Raw genomic sequence first — 20,771 nt, 5'->3', positions numbered from 1 at the left:
GCTGAAGACTTCTGCTCCTGTGCAGCTCTGCAGATCTCACTGTTCCTGGGCCTGTCGAGGGGACGAGGGAGGACTTTTGGGGGGGGGGGGACTCCTGCACTGTCAAAGCTGGAAAACTTTACTTTCAGTGGCTTTTTTGCGTTTCAGGTCCTTGCGCTACAGCAAATGGCAATAAGCACGGTTGTCTAGGTGGACTTTCCTCACATCTGAGGGTCCCGCACTCGACTGAGGGGAGGGGGGGGGGGCAGGCTTGGTTAGTCCTGCTTCGTGGAAGTCCGAAGGATCTTCCAAAAGCTTTAGGCCAGCATACAAGCAACACACCCAATCTGGTGTTGGCAGGGAGAAGTCGTCCTTACAGGGGGTTCTCTGTCGATGCGAACTTGGCGATTTGGACCTGCAGCAGGGCTTCACCAGGGAAACCAACGTGCCAGGAGTTGCAGCAGCCGTCCTCTTCAAGATCTTCTCTGGGTCCTTCGTCCAGTGGTCGACTCTGCCTTCCAAGCCAAAAGAATTGCCTTTTATTCATTGCTCTCCCATTCACTCCAGCCTAGCTGTCACTCACCCAGCAGGGTGGCTGTCCTTGTGGACAGTCAGCCAATCATCACAGAGTGCAGGAGATGAAGCACAGGGAGTTTTGACCACCTCCCTCACTTCCTGCAGACACACTGGAGCCAGAGGCGGGTTTCACTTCTGAAGCCCACCAAAGGCGATTGAAAAGAGACCAAACCTGGTTTGGTGCGCAGAGAAACTCTCTAGAAGGACTTTCCCACAAAGACCTGGCAAAGACCACTGGGCACCATTTTAGCAAAGATGGCTAGATGCCATTTTGAAAAAGATGGGTCCCGCGGTTAAACGTTAACGTGTCCGCTAAAGGTCACGGTAAATGCAAACCATGGTAGTTCTAAACCACTGCCACCAGCTAGTCAATTGAGGAAAGGGTAACATAAAAATGTTACATGAGTATTTAGACACAGGGGATACGAAGTAACCCCTCCAGCACTCTATGGTAAGATAGTGTGTGCTGGGTCTAGAAAGGTACAATGCTACGTAAAGTCAATTTCGCTCCTCTGCTCTGGGAAACACTAGTTGCTCCCAGAGAAGGTATTTAAACCTTGGGAAATCAGACTTCCCTGTGCCACTGCACTGAAGGTGCTGTGTGACACAATGTAAAAGATGATGCCTATGGAGTTTGTCAGAATCCATAACCAAAGGAAAGTGTAAAAAATCACATAATACATGAGAGAGTGGGAAAAAGGGTCTCACTCCAGGTTAAAAAAATCAAGTCTTCAAAATTCAGCAAAGTTGCTGGAGGTCTCTAAGGTGGAGGGAATTGGCAAATTTCTGAGAATTCTCCCCAACAGTGGAGGATCTTTGAGTTGGATTCTCTGGTTGGAGCGGGTATGTTGGGTTCACCCAGTTGCCGGGTCCTTGAAATCTGTGACTCAGTTTTAGGTGTCAGGGGGGGCATATTCTGGGTCCTTTGTCACGGTTTATTGCAGGTGGCAGGGTTGACTTGTTGTGAAATCATATTGCTGGAATGTGGTCTCATCTTGGCATGGGTGCCAGAGACCAGATTGGGCGGAGGCAGTACTGCATAGTTGGGATTAAGCCTCAGGAGGGTAGTTGGTAGCCTTATTGCTTGCCTGACTTGAGCATGTACCGCTTTGTATACCAGGCGAGGGTGACATAACACTGTTTGAACCATAGTGCTTTACGTTCTGTGGTACAGGCTCTGGGTAGATTCCTGGTATGTGGTGGTGGTTTGCGTATTGGTATCGGCGGCAGTGGGAAATTTGAGAGCAGGTCCCCATCGGATTTGCTGTAAGGTCTGCAGATTGAGCTTGGGAGTGCAGTGGTGTGGAGACTGCGGATTTGGCAGAAAGACAAAGGTTTGTATCTTCAAATTGATTGTTAAATTTGCATCAAGCAGTTCGTACAAAAAGAATACAAAATAAGTTATTGTTGCTGTAACTCTGCAAGTTTTTTCATTATTAAGGAAAACCCACAATGCGAGAATCGGACTCTGCTGTTACCCTACAATCAAACCAATTAACATGAAATTGTTTACTATTGCAGTCCCCGGATGTCCGTTTCTTTCCTTGCTGAGTGCCGGACAGTTGATGTTTAGTCTCTTTAACAACCAAATTAGTAAAAAACCTACAGGTCTGGTAACTCAGACCCAAATCCTACTTGCTTGTTCTTTCCAGCGTGAGAATTTGCTTTAGCCGGAAACAAAGGTAAATTGGCCTTAATTTTGGATAGGGAAAGATAAAGATGTAATTTACAATCGATTCCCTTTTATTGAGTAATTTAGCTTACCCCCCCATACAGAGCGCAAATTCCCCAGCTGGTCTGAAGAGACTGCCCAGTAATATTTAAAGTTTATTTACTCTGACCAAATTAAAGGTAATCTCTAAAGAGGAGCTGATTAATTAGTCTTTCAGTCATTTGCTTTTTAAATTCTGTTATGTTAGCGCCAGATTCTCTAGTCTGTTCCTCACCCCAACTCTGATAAAGGGACGTAGGAGGTGGGTTTAATAATTTAGTCAGCTTTCTCCACCTGGCTCCAGTTGCCAGTGAGATTAAGCCAAACTCCTGTCTGATAATGGAGTTTGGGATAAAATTTAAGTACCAGTGTATTTTTTTTTTTCTTTTCCCCACAGCATCCCCTGAACAGAGTTGAGGTATTCCCCCAAATCGTTCAAGGAAAGATCCAGTCCATACAGCAGTACCGCTTCTACATGACATAGTACTGCAACAGAGGTTTTTGCTAGAAATTACACAACCGAGAGTGAACCCGCTTCATTTAAAGCAGCAGAGGCGCACATTTCCCCTTAATTGTTTCCAGCTTTCCATGGAACTCGTATTAGTGATTTGGTATCTCAGGGACTCTACCTTCTCTAGGGGATTGCCTCCTGCGTGCCATATCAGTTTTAGGCCACCTTTTAGTAGAAAAACAAGAACAGTCGACTTTTGGCCATTTGTCTGCAGTTTACACTCTGCTACGACGCATCCCTGCCGCAAACCCACATATGTGGCGATAGGTTCCGTCATGGCTCCTTTCCCTACTCTGCCTCACCCTGGGTGTTGTATAATTCTAAAAGCTGAACGAGACTTGGTGGCGGATTCATAGCTAGGAGTTTCTTCCAGAGTCTCGCTTTGCTTACTGGATCAAAGACATGGGACATATCTATTGATACCATATAGACTGACCCACTGCTTGTTTTTTTAACAGCTGCTAGCAAATGTGACGTAGTCAAGGCATTTAGGGAAGTCCAGTCCTGCGAGAAATCCAATATGATATTGAGAGAACAGGCCTTGTGAAGTAATTTGTGCCTTAAGGTCCCTTAACGGGAGAGTTCTGAATATTTTACTGGAGGAGCCAAAGAGGGCCATGGGTCTAACATTCTTAGAATCTCTCCTGTCTCCTTGCTTAAAAATAGGGATGATGGAGGAATCTCTCCACTACAAGGAACAGTCAGGGTTCGGCTAACATGATTGAATAAATCCCACAGGGGTGTGGGCCAGGCCTCTGGTTTACTTTTAATTAAAGCCGGAAGGGAAGTTATCAGGACCAGGAGCCCTCAATGGTTTTGCTTTGCCATAATACATCATCAATCTGCCACCTAAAGTCACTCTGTTCCGTCCCCAATGTGGCTAAAGGTAATTGACCTTCATCACCATCATGTGGCAGAGGTTTTTGTTTTGGTGATATAACTTACCCACTACTGTGCCGTGATGTTACATTCGATAGAATTCTGCACACCCTTAGTGATGCCCCCCATTTTTCTCAAAGTTTACACATCTTTTTGGATGAGGGTCTTTAGCTCTTGGTTTTGTTTTAGGAGTCCTTCCCAACCAATGTGTTTGAGGGTTTGTTTGTACTTTGTCACAATAGCCTTGATCTTCCCGCCTCTGATTCCTATGCAGGACGACTCCTCCTTTGAATGCCTAGTCTGCAGGCTTTCTCTCTTGCCTAGCCATTCTCTCACCATTGCTACTATTTATCGGCCACCTGGTCAGACTTACTCCATCTCTGAGTGGGCGGACCTCTCCTCCTACCGCCTGGCTTCGACCACTGAACTCCTGCTCCTCCTTGGTGACCTCAACAGCCACATGGATGTTTCCGGTCCCTCCTGTGGACTCTTTTGAGACCTCTGCGAATCTGTCTATTCTTCCCTCTGGCCCAACTCGCTCTGCAGGACATCTCCTCAGACCGCCCCCTTTAACCCTCGCACCACTTCCCTCTCATGGAGCGATCACTTCCTCCTTTCCTCCCATCTCTCCCCCTCTACCCCTCAGGCCAAGGCAACTGTCATCCGGCCCATGAAGTGTCTCAGTTGAGGCCTTCAGTGCCACTTTTTCTTCCCCCTCCTCCACCACCTCTGGCTGACTCGCATCCTGACACAGCCCTTTCCAAGCTCTACTCTTCAAACTCAGATACTTTGTTCTTTCCCCCGTCATGAGGGTCTGAAGCCCAAAGCCAAATGCAAATCTTGGTACGCCTCTGACCTAGTCAACCGCAAGTGTAGGGTGGCTCAGAGGAAATGGCTGATATCTTGGTCATCTTCTGACAAACCTGGCCTGCTGCCTGCTCCAAAGGCAATCTGTCTTCACTAAGAAGAGAACCCAAATCCAAGCTCGTATCTCTGTGGGATTCTATCAACTCGGCCAAACTCTTTAAATCTGCAAGGAGCTGGCCTATCCAGCTGCAGTCGCTACCTCTCCTGTCCCCTCCCAGGCCCTCTGCTCGGCCCTGGCTTCTCATTTCATCGCTAAAACGCAAGACATCCTGTCCACCCTCTCCTCCTATTCCTGCTTCTCTCTGCTACCTCTGGCCCCCCTGCGGCTTTCCTCCATGAAAGTCATCAAAACAGGTTTTTCCCTGTTCTTCCAAAACCATCAAGGACCAAATTGACACCCTTGCTCCTGCCCTGGCTGACTTGTGCAATCAATCACTCCTTTGCCACTGGAGCCTTCCCCTCCCCCCCTGAAGCACTCCCTTGTTCACCCTCTTCTCGAGGAACCCTCTGACTCCTGCCTGGCATACTATCGCCTGATCTCATCACTCCTTTCCTGGGCAAACGTCTGGAAAAGCTGCCCATCTCCTCTGTCCTCATCTTACTCTATCTCTCTTCTGCCTTTGACAGACAACCATGCCATCCTGCTCAACCGCCTCTGTGATGACCTGAGTATCACTGATCAGACCCTGGCCTGGCTGACCTCTTTCCTCTCCAACTGACCCTCCCAGATTCAACTTGGGTCCTTCTTTTCCACCTCTCTCCCTGGATTTTCAGCCAATATCTGGCACCGCTCGGCCACCGCATTGCTGATCTGTGGTCCAACTTTCAGTGCTATGTGGATGATACCCAGCTCGTTTTTAGGCTCCCCTCTGCAACCCCTTCTCTCATCTGACTGTCTGCAATCCAGGAGTGGTGTGCCGCCGGTGACCTCTGCCTTAACGCTAGTAAGATGGAGATCCTCCTCATCAGCACACCTGCACCTTCCTTTCCTGTCGCTCTCTGGCTGGCCTCCCTCAGCCCTCATCCTACTCCCACCTGTGAGGTTAAGAACCTTGGGGTCATCTTCGACTCCACTCTTTGTTTCTCCTCACATTTCTGATGTCTCTAAGAAGTTGACCACCAACGGTGCCTCCTCAGAGGTACCTCTCCTCCCCCCAGAAGCTCACTATCTCTAGAGCTTCAGTTCTCTCTCGGTTGGACTAATGCAACAGCCTATTTCTAAATCTGCCTACTTCTATCCTATGCAACTCATCCAGAACAGGACAGCGAAACTTGTCCTTTGCCTCAAGCCTAGGGATCGTAGCTCTCCAGCCCTGAAATCTCTTAATTGGCTCCCAGTGGCTGCAAGGATTAAGTTCAAGACCATCTGCTTTGTCCACAAGGCCTTCTGGGGCCTGGGCCCACAATACCTTCAACACTCCCTTTGGAAATACCTTCCTACTCGAGCTCTTTGCTCCTCCACCTCCCTCTGGGTCAGTCACTTCTCCAAGCAACAAGTTGGCGGTAGATCTTTCTTCGGCTGGGGCCTCTCTGGAACAGCCTTCCTGCCTCTCTGAAACTTGAGAACGATCTTTGGTTCCCGAAGCACCTCAAGACCTTCATCTTTGCTTCTGCCTTCTCTCTTCCTCTCCCCTGTTGATCTGTCTGCTACTGCAACTGGGCACCTGGTTACCCTCTGAAATCAGGCCGAGGTTCTTGGAACCCAGCTGCATATCTGCACTGTTACCTGACAACCCTTGCACTTGGGTCTGTATCTGCAACCCTACAGTCCCCTTACCTGCACTTGACACCAGTTGTCTGCAGTTCTTTTGCACTTGCCACCTGCTGGCTGCAAAATTTGTTGTCTTGATCCCTTGTTCAGCACTTCCCACTCCTCGCCTTGTCCCTGCACTCTCCCCCTTCCCTTCCCCTGTGCCATCTCAATGTCACTGGGACTAGTAAGATTGTTGTCTTGTCCTCCCTTGTACGCCCCCCTTGCCCCGTTGCGCCTTGAAACACTTGTGTATAGGCGCGTTATAAATAAAATATATATCCTAATGACTCTCAAATGTAGGTGTCCCTTACCCAAATTACATTTGAAACCCACTGTAAATGGTCCCAAATCTAAATTGACCCCCAATACCTGTCTTTATACTGTAAAACCTACTGTTTTCGAAAACCTAGGCCTTATCCCACAAATCTCGCCCCACAGCTCCTCCCACTCTCGTCCACACCCCAGGACCGTCCAAAAGTCAAAGGCTGAGACCAAAGGTACTTTATGCCTCTCCTAGCATCACCCTTCTTCCATCCCTGCCCTCAAACACTGTCACCACCTTATAGGACCCAAACCTCCCCACCCGCACCCAACCCAGTCCTAGCCCTATTCCTCTCGCCTCCCTCTCCTCTTGTTTTTTTACCACGCCATCTCCACCCCTCACCGTGCCCCACTTTCCTCATTGCCTGCCCTCACTTCGGCCCACACTATCCCCTATAACCCTACCCGTCCAGCACAGACTAGGGCAACCCACTAAATATCCTGCACCCTCATAAATGCCAGGTCAGTTTCCATAAATAAATTCCACATCTCTGACCTCCTCACAAATGAAAACCCAGACATCATTTTCATTACTGAGACCTGGTTATTTTCGACGACTACGAGCCAATCGCGCACAAGACCTTCCCACCCGGCTACAACCTCACTGTTGGGAACAAATCCTGAAAGGGGGGGTGGGAGGGGCTTGCAATATTACACAAACACCAATTCAAGTTAATAATCAAGGGCACATCCACCAACACCACGACTATGAATCTCTTGGTAAAACTGCAAGTCTCACCCTCCCCTTCTCAGTTTCCATGTCATCTACAGACACCCACCCCCTCCCCCCCGGGCTACAACAAACTTTGGAGGCGCTCTTGGTGAGGCACTGGCCACCGACGACCTACATCCAACCCTTACCATCCTAGAGGATTTCAACATATGGTTTGACTCGCCCTCAAACCGTATGACCCGATCACTCAATCTAGAATCACTCAACCTCACAATCTCCACACCCCGATGTGATTTTCAGCACTACAAATCTATCTACCCAGCCCACCCACCCCTTCACATGGAATCACTTGGCAATTTACTTCTGCATACCGCTGAGTGTGGCCGCTGGCGTTCAATGCCACACGACTGCTGCCAACCAACCCCCCCTATCATTCCACTATGGAACAAAGTCTTCATCACCCCAGATCTAGAACACTCACTCGTCAACTCTCTCCATACACTTGCTTCCAGGAAGGATCTCAAGCAATTGAAACCTTCAACTTCTGGCTTACAAATGCCCGCACACCCCTCACTCAAATAAGACGGACCTCCCAGAGATCAGGGCCAACACCCAGGTGGTTCACCGCCAGTCTCGAATCACTCAAAACTCTCAAGCACCGTCTGTAATGGACCTGGAGAGGAGAGCTGACCCTCCAGCCCAGAACAAAACTGCCCTAACAAGAACCAGGACATACAGACTGGAAATCTTACCTAGTCTCCATCTGGGGTGATCTGAAAAGAAAAGCCGATGCAGAAGGCTGCGCTGTACTCAGCCTGCTGGACCTCTTCACAGCCTTCGATGCCATTGATCACATCATCCTACTAGACAGGCTACAAACACTAGGAATCAAACACAGCCCTCTCATGGATCTCTTTTCATTCATGGGTCTCCTTTCATCTCAAATCGATCACAAATTGTGCACCTCCACCAGTTCACATCCACATCACGACCAGTAAGGAAAGGTGTCCCACAAGGAGCAGCCCTATCTCCCCTAATTTTCAACTTCTACCTAAAATCCCTGCCCACACAATCTTACCTGCTACAACTACACAGACACCCAGATCATCCTCAAAATCTCAAGGCACTAGCAGTCCGGACCGGTCGTCGTGCCGCTCGGATATGGACCACTGGATGACTACCAACCACCTCATCCTCAACCCTGGGAAAACTGAAATCCTAGTTTGTGGGAAAACAGCCCTCCTCCACTGAACCGATTCTGTAGCCTCAACCCCTAGGACATGCACCGGTAATCTCCAACGTGATAAACCTGGTATGCACATTGGACTCTGACCTGTCCTCTCGCCCAACACACCACCGTATCCAAAACCTGTTTCTTCCATCTACGGATTCTGAGGTGTATATTCCCTTACCTCACCTATCCCCACTGTTTCTCGGACATCAACTCATCCTGTCCCGCCTAGATTATGCAAACTGCCTCTACCTAGGCACTCTGGCATCCCAACTAGAGAAATTCCAGAGAATCCAAAACGCAGCAGCACGCCTGCTAATTAACCTACCCGCCAGAGAATACATCAGCCCTTCACTGGCTCCTGATTGGTCGACTCACTACTTTTTTTAAAGCCATGTGCATCACCCACTGCGCTGTCCACAACACCGGACCAGAATTCCTCAGAAAATTGTTCCCTACCAGCCCTCAAGGAATCTATCGCACAGCATTTAGCCTAGTGGTCCCATCTTTCAACTCCTCCAGGCTGGTCCAAGCGCCAATCATCTGACACTCTCTACCCCTACTCATTTGCACCACGGAAAACCACCTGAAATTCAGAAAGACCCTAAAATCCTGGCTCTTCCCATAATATCCCCCTGAATCCTACCCCATCGAGACACTACTGAACCCAATCATTCCCTTACACCAATTACAAGAGTCCAGCAGCATTTGCAGCGGCTCGCCTGATATACTGTCGCCCCATGCACAACGTTCCTTACCTAACATACACCAGGGAAGCCAGCAGCTTTTGCTGTGGCACACCACAATACTCACCCGCCGAGACCCTTGCACCAGAGACCACAAATAACGAGACCACGCTGTCCGGACTGGACAAAGATGCTCCAGCCAAACATCCATGCACCGTAGAATGCAGCTACGGCTATGCTCATCCGAACAGCCCATATCCGTCCACACTGAAACACCTGATGTACCTAAACACCTCTGCCACTAGCATACAGCGACTACCAATGAGAAGAAATTCGGTATAGCTGGCCACACATCGACCTTCTCCAATAGCACTCTTTTGCAAACCACCAACAGTGCCCACCCACGTGCCTGACCCTTTTGGGCTGCTTAGTCGAGCCTAACCATCCCCAAGTGCTAGTCATGCAAAAATGCATCTCCTAATCTAAAACTGTTAGAGCTTCCAACACATCACTACGGTCACTGAGGGCGTTCCAACGACAAAGCGCAATGAGGCCATACAAATGAGGGAAAGGGCGCTATATAAATAACCCAATACAATATAGTGGTGAGAATTCAGCACGCTTTGGTGTTCCATTTCACCGTCGGACCCCCCCCCCCTCTTGTGTAATAAATGCTGCACCATATTGCAGATGGTAGATTGAATTTGGTAAACACATGACAGAATTATAGGGTAATATCACTGCCCAGGGCGTCTCCCCCTCACCAAAGGGTCACATGGATAACCCAGATCCTCCAATACATGCTGCACCGTTTGGGTAGAAATCCTTTTTGCGCAGTGGAGTCCCCCTGTAGATTGAGGTGGGACACAGGTAGCATTGAGGTCCCCGGCCACAATGAGGTACACTTTCTTTGCCTTCTTTTTAACCTCTACTCAACTAATCCGTGTAAGTTGGATGGCAAATCTAACTTGCACCTAAGATGCGAACATAACACTTTGTCGCTTATTTATGCCCCATTATGCTGTAAAGGTTATGTAGATGTATCCTAATGCCTTCTTATAGATTGGCACAAACGCCAGAGTAAAATCCACACGGGTGTGGGGAGCCAAATGTAGCCCCTTGTAGCTAGCCAGGCTCTTATGGGCTACAAGGTGGAGATACATAGGTTCCAGCTTCCTTCCATTTCGAACCCTGTATTTTGTCTCTATAATACCATTTTAGTATTGCTATGTTCCTTTCTAAGTTTATTTTTTTATTTGTATGTAGGGGCTTCTAGATATGATGATTGCTGAAGAAGAGAGCTTAAGAGAGCGCCTCCTCAAGAGCATCGCTGTATGCCGTAAAGAGCTCGACACACTGTGCCGTGAGCTTGTCCTGCCACCATTTGAAGTAAGCACTTTTGGGTTACATGTTCATTTATATGCCAAATCACCTTCACGTGAGACCCCAAGCACTTTGTGCTGGACTTGGGTATTCTTTTTCTGTCCCCCGGATCTCCCGCCCCCCTCCCCCCTCCTTCACCCCCCCATTTCTTTTGCTCATTTTAATGGGTTTCATTTTTTTGACTCTCCATACTTTCATTTTTTTTTGGGCAACACAATCAAACAAATTTTACCCAAACTACAAATCCCTTAACAATGCCGCCCCGATCTACTTGATTAACAGATTCCATAGACAAGCCTCCGCAAGACCCCTTAGAACTGCTTACAAAGATTGCCTCTCTGTCCCTAACTACAAACCTGCCACCATAGGAGGTAACAGTTTCCCGGTAAAGGCAGCCAAACTATGGAACTCTTTGCCTCCCAACCTCAGAGTAGAGATGCCCTACCTGAATTTCCCCTCTAAGGTAATCTCATGGCTGAAACTGAAGGACATCCAAGATAGGTAAGTGCCAAGGCGATTCTTCATGTGATCCGCACACTGTGTAACCTCGCGTGCCACTTTTAATTTGTATATATTGTATATATTGTTTGCTTTCCTCTGCTGCTCTGTACATTCTCCCTATGCCAATTTGTATATTCTACACTTGTAACCAAGCTTCGCATATTCTTGTAAATGCTGCGCCCTGATACCCCTGGGTATAATTGCGCATTACAAATAATAAAACTAAACCCAATGAACTTCGTAATCTTGTAAAAATTGTATTAAGACTGTTAAGACAAGAATAAATAAATATTTTTTGGGCATCTACATTTTACTATTGCAGCGCTAATCACTGTTTTTATTTTCTCTTTGGTTTCTTGTGTGAACTAACGTTACCAAGGGTAGAAGGATACCTTTTTAAACATTTTGTATTTATTGGCAGAGGTTTACAGCAAAAGACACATGTCGGAGCATAACGTATGAGCTGCACACTAGTAAGACACAATTTGCATGAGTAAATATATTAGAACATCATAATGAGGAGACACGTGTGTAGGATACCATGACCCTCAGGTTCGCCCCTGCGTGGTCCCAGGTGAGTCCCTTCCGGATGCACTTTCAGCTTGATTGATAAGGTAACTGTTGAAAGCAGCCCATACGTTCTTGGGGCGAGAGTGCACTGGGAGCATAGTTAAGTATTCTTCACAAGTCCTGGACCAGGTGAGTGCATTGAGCCACTTCTGAAAGTTGTGGGGGGTGAGGGGGATGGAGGGGCTCTTCCAGCACTTGATCACACATTTCTTGGCTACCATGCAACTTATGTTTAAGAACTTAGCCATCCGTCTAGTGTCATCAGTATTACACACCCCAAAGAATATTCCCAGTGGTCTAGGAGCGATCACCGTACCAGTGGTATCAGAGAGGGCCTTCAAGATCCCATCCCAGAAATCTCCCAATATGTGACGCGTCCAGAACATGTGTAGATGGTCTGCACCCTCCACCTTGCAGCGGGTACAGGTATGTGTGCCCATGCAAGTGAACTTGGACATTTTTCGGGGAGTGTAGTACAATCTGTTCAGTAATTTAAACTGCATGACTCGGTAACGAAAATTAAAGGATACCCTTTTTGTGTGCGAACACATCTTTTTCCAGAGATGGTCAGATTTCGAGGCCCAATTCGTCTGCCCATTCAGTACGTGCTTTGGATGGCTTGGTCGGAGTCCCTGCCAGCAACATTTTGTATAAGGAGACAACGCCGCGGGCGCCAATCGAGTTAGCTATGTAGGGATCTTCCGGAGTGTCGGGAGATTAATCAGGAAAAGTAGTCTACCTATCGCGGAAGGCAGCGCGGAGCCTGTAGTACTTGTAATATCAAGTGCAGACCCAGAGTGACCCTGCCTCCATGTCTGCGGATCGATGAACCTCTCATCGGGGAAAGAAGTCGGTTAATGCCCGGTAAGCCAAGGCCTCCCAGTGTCAGGCCAAGGCGGTCGGTGTGGGTTCCAACCCAGGCAACCTCCAGATGGGAAGCCATGTGTAGTAGGGGGTAGGATACCGCTGTTGTGTTCAGGAGTCGGTCTCAGGCGAGTAGGGTGGATGCTACTGGATCAAGATGGGAATCTGGCACATAATCCCGATGAAATATCAGGGTCCTAATATTAATCTCAGCCACACTTTCCAACTTGACGTGTGGATGAGTCAGAGGACTCTGGTACCAATACGTGGCGTATAGGGCCTGTGCGGCTATCCAATATTTTTTTTTAAAATATATTTTTATTTTATATATATAAACCACACAACATTACAACTTAAACATAAATAAACACGTTTAACAACAAACAACACTGCAATCCCCATCCCTCCCCCCTATGAGCCTGTATGGTGTTCGCCTTTGGTATCCGCTGTGGGCGAGGGGGCGTCATCACTCTCAGAGTCAATTGAAGCTGACCCCGTTCCAAACAGTTCAGCTATCAACAGTTTCCATGCCGCGAGAGAGCACATTTCCTCGTCCTCCCCCGCGATACTGGCATCTCGCCACACAGCCGTCTCGGCCTCCGCCCATTTTTGGAGATCCCTCCACCAGACCTCCGTTCGTGGCTTATGACACTCCTTCCAACCCATGGCAAGCCTACGTTTAGCAAGCACATAAGCCAGATCTTTCAATTTATCGACATGTCTAAGTTTACGCGCTCTGGGATATCCCCCCAGTAAGCAGGCCCAGGCTGAATCCACTTTGAGCGTAACACCCTTTCCTGCCAGCCTCTGCGCCACTTCACCCCAATAGCTTGCAATTACTGGGCACGCCCAAAACATGTGTATCATGTCTGCATTCTCCTCGTCGCACTTGGGGCACGCCTGGCGTCCAACACCCCGAAATTTGGATATTCTCAAAGGGGTCGGGTATGCTCTGTGCGTTATATAAAGCTGTATTTGCTTAAACCTGGCATTTCTCGATACTTTTTTATGATACCCAAGGGCTCGCTCCCACAACCCATCTGCCATCGGGGCCCCCATCTCCGTTTCCCATTCCAGTCTCAAGTGCTCTAAATCGCTCCCAGCCTTCGTCATCAACATCTCGTACAACCTAGAGACCTCATGCCCGCCCTCCGATGTGTCATATAGTATCTCCACCGGGACATCCGGTTCATCGGCCAGGGTAGTTTCGGGCCACCTATTCCGGATCTCCTGCACTATCCTATGATATGTCATATATTGACCCCTGTGCAGTCCCGACCCTGCCTCTAATTCTTCGAACTCCAAGATGGTCCCATCCTGCCAAATATCTCCCATGGTGACCAACCCCACTGACTCCCAGTATATCCGAATGGTTGCCCTGAGCTGCCCGTCTCCCTTCGCCAGTGCGACCAATGGGAACTGCAACACACACGGCGAAGGGTTGCCCATCATCCGGCAGGCCCGTTTCCACATGTTCCGTCCCAAAGCTAGCATACTAGGCCGCTCCCTCATGCATGCATTAGCCACCCAGATCACCTCTCGCAAGTAAAAAGGGGAGCAATCCTTCCCAAACAGCCTGTGTTCAGGGGTCTCTTCATCAGAGAGCCACCTGGACACATATTGTAGCTGCGCTGCCACATAATATGCCTCAAAGTTCGGCAGCTTGATTCCGCCCTTCTCATAGAAGTTCTGTAGCTTCCACAGTGCGACTCTGTTGCGCATGCCGTGCCACAGGAATTCTCTGCAAACACTATGTAGCCTCACAAAAAACTTCTTAGGAATCATGTAGGGGATGTTGTTAAAATAATGCAGAAGCCTGGGCAGCACTACCATTTTAAGCATGGCTCCTCGGCCCATCATCGCTAGTGGTAATCTTTCCCAGAACCTCATACATTTCTCGATCTTCCCCACAGCAAGTTCGGTGTTATGCTTGTGCTCTTCCACGGTCGTATGATACACATCAATCCCCAAGTATCTAAAGGATCTCGTCGCCCACGGGATCTGCAACACTGGCAACCTCTCCACTGGAGTCCCCACATAGCCCCCCAGCGGAAATAGAATGGATTTCTGAGGGTTTACCGCTATACCGGACAACCAGGCATACCTCCCCATCACCTCTAAGACATACTGCAAATTTTCTTCTGGGTATCTTAGGTATAACAGCATATCATCTGCATACAGGGATATGAGGTGACACTCTCCTCTCACATCAATGCCAACCGGGTCATATTGCTGCCGGAGGTAAATCGCTAAGGGTTCTAGGGCCAGGATGTACAACATTGGGGACCAAGGACACCCCTGCCTAGTGCCTCTGCCCAACTGCCATCTCTCTGACACCACTGCGCCCGTACGGACCCTGGCCAGTGGTGCACTGTATAACATCTCGGCCCACCTAACATAACCTGGTCCCATCCCGTACCCTTTCAGAGCCGCTAGCAGCCAAGGCCACCGAACAGAGTCGAACGCCTTAACCGCGTCCAATGCTACTATCGCCATTTCGCCGTCCTCGCCACCACCCCACTCGACCACCCTGTGGAGGCGCCTGTGGTTGTGAGTGATGTTCCTATTGGGGACATAGCCCGTCTGGTCAGGGTGGATCAACTTGCCGATCACTCTACGCATTCTAGTAGCCAGGACAGCTGTCAGGATCTTACTATCTTGGTTCAGCATCGACAGGGGCCTGTAGGAGCCACAATCATGTCCCGGTTTATTTGGCTTGGGGAGCGGTATTATAATTGCCTCCCTAAGTGACTCCGGCAACCGTCCCATCTCATACGCTTCGTTGAGCATTTCCAACATGGGCGGGAGCACTTCCTCTGCATAAACTTTATAAAATTCACTGGGGATCCCATCTGCCCCTGGGGCCTTACTAGTGGGCAACTGTCTCACAATCTCCTTCAGCTCTTCCAGGGTGATCGGAGCATCCAGCTCCTCCCGCTCCTCGTCGCTGACCTTGGGCAAGCCTACATCTTCCAGCACCTCGTCTATCTCCTCCTGGCTGCCCCCCTCGCAATCTTCGTATAAGACCTTATAGTATTCCACGAATGCCCTGTTCACGCCTTCTTGGGTGTCTGCCTCCTCCCCCTTTTCATTGGTTACCATTCTGATCGGGGATCGTGGGGTCTCACTCTTGTACAACCAAGCTAAGAGTCGGCCCGTTTTATCTCCCCCCGCATGCAGTCTTTCAATATACTTTCTATAGTTCAAATTACAGAGCCTGTCCCAATGTTCCGCACACTCTTGTTGCAATTTGGAGACCGCCTCCGCATCTGTCCCACCACCTTTCAACTCCTCCTCCAGCGCAGTCTCAGCTCTATGCAAATCCGCCAGGACTCCCCCCATCAATCCCTTAGACTTCGCAATGGCGATCCCCCGCATTACGACCTTAAAGGCCTCCCATAAGGTGCCAGCCGACTTAACGCTCCCTTTATTCACCTCAAAATAAGCAGTTATCTCTTCCCTAATATCCTCTCTGAAGGCGGGGTCTTTGAGCGCCTCCGCCCTTAGGCGCCATGTTGGAATACGCGCTCGTGGGGAATACAGTTGCCATCGCATGACCAGGGGTGAGTGGTCAGAGAGGACCCTCGCCCTGTAGTCTATATGGTCGCACTCCGCGACTATGTCTGGCGTAGTGAAAAAGTAATCAAGCCTCGTGTGCAGTAGATGCGGAGCCGAATAGTGCGAGTATTGTCTCGCGCTCGGGTGTTTCGCTCTCCACACATCAACTAGGCCAAAATCCGCCAGCAGCGTCTGCAATACCCTAGCCGCCGGACTGGGCCTAGCCATCTTGTCATCCGACCTATCCTCCCTGGGGTTCAACACGCAATTAAAGTCACCACCCCATATCACCGTGCCCCCCATCCCAACACTGAGCTTGGTGCACAGCGTCCTAAAATATGTCGCCGTTTCCTGGTTAGGCGCGTATGTGTTTACAATGCACACTACTTTGTTCTCTACCATCCCCCTCACCATAACCAACCTCCCATCCTCCTCCACAATTAGCTTGAATGGGACGTGTGGCGCCACCCACACCAGCACTCCTCTGGCATAGGCGGAGTATGTTGATCCTACCACTGTTCCCTTCCACTTCCTCCCTACCAGCTCCAGTTTCTCTCGCTTTAGATGTGTCTCCTGTAGCAGGGCTACGTCTATCTTCTGCCTCTTAAGATACAACATGACTTTATTTCGCTTAAGATAACTGTTAAGCCCCCTAACGTTCCACGTTAATATCCTGAGGTCTCCCATGGTCTATCAGTAGTTTCCTCCCCCCATCCGAGGCAATCCCTCCCCACTTTGCGAACACCCACTCCCGGTTTCACCCCCAGGCTCATACAAAAACTAAAACTCCCCCCCAAACCCCTACCCCCAACCACTGCCCAGCTCCATCCCTGGATCTCAGGCATCCCTGTGTTCGGTCCTCCTTGGAAACCCAAATAGAGAACCCGACAGGGTGTCACCCCACTAACAGTGACTAAACTAAACACAAAAAGGGGGTGTGAAGGGTGGCTTCAGGTGGCTCCTCATCTTCGCAACCATGTCCGCGCAAGGACCACGTTTCATACCCCCTGACGCGCGCATGTTCTCAAGCGAGTTCAGTGACTATAATCTAGTCCCAATGTTCATGACCCGACCGGGCCTACAGCGTTACTTATCTCGTCCTTTATTTTCCACCGGCCGTCTGGACATCTGACTCCTGAGGGCAGTTGTGTGCATCCAACCACTCCATAGCATCCTCCGGGGTGACAAAGAACAGTAGCTTGCTCTGAAAGAAAACCTTCAGTTTGGCCGGATAGAGCAACATGTATTTAAGCCCCGCTTCCCGCAATCTCCTCTTCACCGCTCCGAAGTTCATACGACTGCGCTGTACCTGCAGGGTGTAGTCGGGATAGGCCGTTATATTCGCCGCTCCTCGTTGTATTGTGCCTCCCTTGCGGAAGTGTTCAAGGATCCTTTCTCGGTCCCGGTAATTAAGGATCTTAGCTATCACTGGCCTGGGCGGGTTTCCCGGTGGTGGCTTCCTAGTTAAGGCCCTGTGCGCTCTCTCAACCGCAAAACCCTGCGACAGGGTGCCTCCCGTGATCTCCTGCAGTAGCATGTTTTCAATAAATTCCGTTGGATTGTGGCCCTCAGTTCCCTCCGGCAGGCCTACGATACGAATGTTGTTCCTCCGGGCGCGCCCTTCTGCCTCCTCCGCCCTACTCTCCAAGTTGCCCACGCGTTGCACCAAGGCATGGAGTTCACGCTTATGCACAGCGCAGTCTGCCGCGGTAGGGCTCAATTCTTTCTCCAAAGTCTCTGTACGCTCTGCCAGGGTACGCACGTCCTGCCTTAGGAGGTTCACGTCCTCCTGCACTGCCCCAACCTGGAGTTCCATTGCGGTCTTCAGTTCAGCCACAGCGAGCTGGAGCTTGGTCTCCCAGGTCGCTTTCAGGTCTGCGATCGCAGCGAGGACCTCGTGGTTCGCACCCCCGGCGGCCATTTCCTTGGCTTGCGTTTTGTCCTTGCTTTTGGCTCCGTCGGCTATCCAATATAGCGTCAAATCAGGGGCAGTGAATCCCCCCCCCTTCTCATATGGGTGCGCAATGTATGACCATTTCTTACGAACTGCGCCCGAGTGCCATAGGAACTGTGCACAAGATTTGTGTAGTCTCGCAAAGTATTGTTTCCCGAGCCAGACGGGTACATTGCTAAAGATGTAAAGCAGTTTGGGGACCAGGATCATCTTGATGAGGGAGAGTTTCCAGTGAGTGACAAGAGGAGAGCGCCATCTCATTTTTGAATCCGCGAAATCCGACACAGGTGCATAGTTATCTGCTAGCAGAGCATACGGGGGACCAGCGAAGTGGATACTCTGAGACAGGTTTTTGGGTCGCGTTGGTGAGTGGAAGAATCTCCGACTTGGAGTAATTAATTGTGAAACCTGAAAAGGTGCCCACGTGTGATCTCGCAAAATGGGGTCCAGGTGGGTGGCAGGGTCTCTAATGTATAATAACACATCTGTGTATAAGGATATGATCTCGGAGGTGTCTTTCACTCGTACCCCTCTATGGGCATGACGTGGTCTGACATGGTCTGCCATTGGCTCTAGTGCTAAGAGGATCGTGGAGAACAGGCAGCCCTGTTGGGTGCCCCTGAAAATTGTAAGTAGTGTGGATGTTAGGTAATTGACCCGGACCCTCGCCACAGGAGCAGTGTATAGCAATTTGATATATCAATCATATTGGGACCGATCCACATTGTCTCCAGGCCCAGCCACATATATTACCCCGAGACCATGTCAGATGCTTTTTGAGCATAGAGTGTGACTGCTATGGCATTTGAGTCCTGGTCAATTCCAGCCATCACATTGAAAAGCCGCCGGATGTTGTGGGAAGTAGATCTCCCGGAAACAAAGCCCCCTTGATTTTCGTGTACCCAGTGGGTCATGATCGGGAGGAACCGGTTTGCTTTCACCTTTGCAAAGATCTTGGTGTCAATGTTCATGAGCCAAAGAGGCCTGTACGACCGGCACTCGTCGCCAGGTTTGTTGGTCTTAAGAAACACTGTTATGACAGCTTTGCGTAAGGAAGGAGGGAGGATGGACTCCCGGAGTGATGCATCCCAGACCTCCAATAATTTGGGAGCAAGAATCACAGCGTGTTACTGGTAAAATTCAGGAGAGAGTCCGTCAGGACCTGGCGCCTTGCCCTTCGGGAGATCCGAGATGGCCCTAATCTCTTCTAACAAGATCTGGGAATGCAGTTGGTATCTTGTCGAATGAGATGCATGTTGTGGGGATCTGATCAAGGAGGTCTCATGTGTTGCTCACTGTGTTCTGGGGGCAGTGCGTACAGGTTAGTGTAAAACTCAGCGAAGGTCCCCAATATGTGCTGGTCCGCCCATTGGGGGATACCATGCGTGTTTTCGACACACAATTGGGGTCTGGCCCCATTCACCTCTCGTTAGTTTTGCCATTGTATTTCCTGGTCCCTCGTCCTCCCCGTATTTCCGAGCAGCCTGTGGGCGTCTAAAGTAGCGAACCACTCTCATGGCATGTGTTTCAAAGACTTTGTTCGATTCCAAGATGGCCGCCAGCTTAAGGTAGCTTCGCTGATGGAGCTCCCCACACCCTAAGGGCAAGGAGGTGCCCACCACCCCGCCATGGGGCAAAAACTTTAAAAAAAAGCATTTTGGGAAGGAAGATTGCTGTCCCTGCGATCGGCAGTGGGGGTGTCCTGCGCAGATCCGAGGCGCACAGAGGCGAGCAGCATCGGCGGTCTGGCTGCAGACGACTGGAGTGAGGCAGCGGCCGGGACGTGGAGGCAGGGGATCATGGGTGGCCCGGCCTCAGGCAAACCGAGCCGACGCCCTTCGACTTTTGGGGCTCCCCGGGCCTGGCTCCCGTGGAGGAGGTGGAGCAGTGGAGGCGGCCCCCTGCCTGACGGCGGACCTGGAGCTAGGTGTCCTCTGGTGGCACTGGCAGGGCAGAGGGTCTCGCTGAGAGGCCATCAGAGCGGCAGAGGAGCCGGAGCGGCGCTGGCTCTCCTGGGGCTGACCCCTTGCAGTCTCTTGTGGGTGCCCCAGAGGGTGGCAGAGTGGGTCCCCAAGGGCAGGCGCCGCTTGCGGGTGGCTGTTGGTCCCACCCCCTGTGGAGGATCGGGGACCCCAGCGGGACACCGGGAGGAGGAGCACACAGGAGCAGACTCAGGCGACCCGGGAGACTGCCTCCTCAGCAGGCATCGAAGGAAGGTAGCAGATAAAGCAGAGGACAGGTGCTCCCCAGGTGCTGGTCTGTCCCGGCGAGTGGAAACCCCCAGATTTAAAATGAGGGGTTGCGGCGAGGCGCCACGGCACTAGGAACGGCAGAGACTTGACCCTTAACAGCCCCTGACTCCCCTGGCCCGGATATTCGTGGGGTCTTGGGATGTGACCCTGGGGCCCCAGGGGGTGTGAAGCAAGAGTGGGAGGACTCGGGTGGCGGACGCCGGTACCTCAGCCAGCCGGGGGGGGGCACTCGGAGGCTACCCCAAAGGTAAACAGGAGTGCAGGGGGACGGATAGTCCTGGTGCAAAGGCATGAGTCTTTCTCGAAGCGTAGCTCAGGAAGTTGGGGAAGGAAAACTGTTGAGGCAGGGGGTGCCATGACCACGAAGGCCAAGGGAAAAGGAGTTTGTGGCCCTCAACTCGAGCGACATGTCTGGCACCCTCTGCTCCATGTGGTCCCCGCAGGACACTAGAGAAGGCGCTACGACTGATCAAGGGGGGGCAACGTACTGCACCCCCTTGGA

General features: G+C 50.5%; 1 protein-coding gene across 4 annotated transcripts in view; it reads left to right on the top strand.

Annotated features, from left to right (window-relative positions):
* Positions 1-20,771, top strand: part of PRC1 (protein regulator of cytokinesis 1) — a 626,832-nt gene that overhangs the window by 93,840 nt on the left and 512,221 nt on the right. For all 4 annotated transcript variants that reach the window (XM_069625201.1, XM_069625203.1, XM_069625202.1 and 1 more), the window contains exon 3: positions 10,454-10,576. In XM_069625201.1, coding sequence (XP_069481302.1) covers positions 10,454-10,576 — 123 coding nt within the window. The remainder of the gene's footprint in view (positions 1-10,453; positions 10,577-20,771) is intronic.

Source organism: Ambystoma mexicanum, chromosome 11, assembly GCF_040938575.1.
Source record: "Ambystoma mexicanum isolate Mex_15411 chromosome 11, UKY_AmexF1_1, whole genome shotgun sequence".
NCBI classification, from domain to species: Eukaryota; Metazoa; Chordata; class Amphibia; order Caudata; family Ambystomatidae; genus Ambystoma; species Ambystoma mexicanum.
This window is presented reverse-complemented; position numbering and strand designations above follow the sequence as displayed.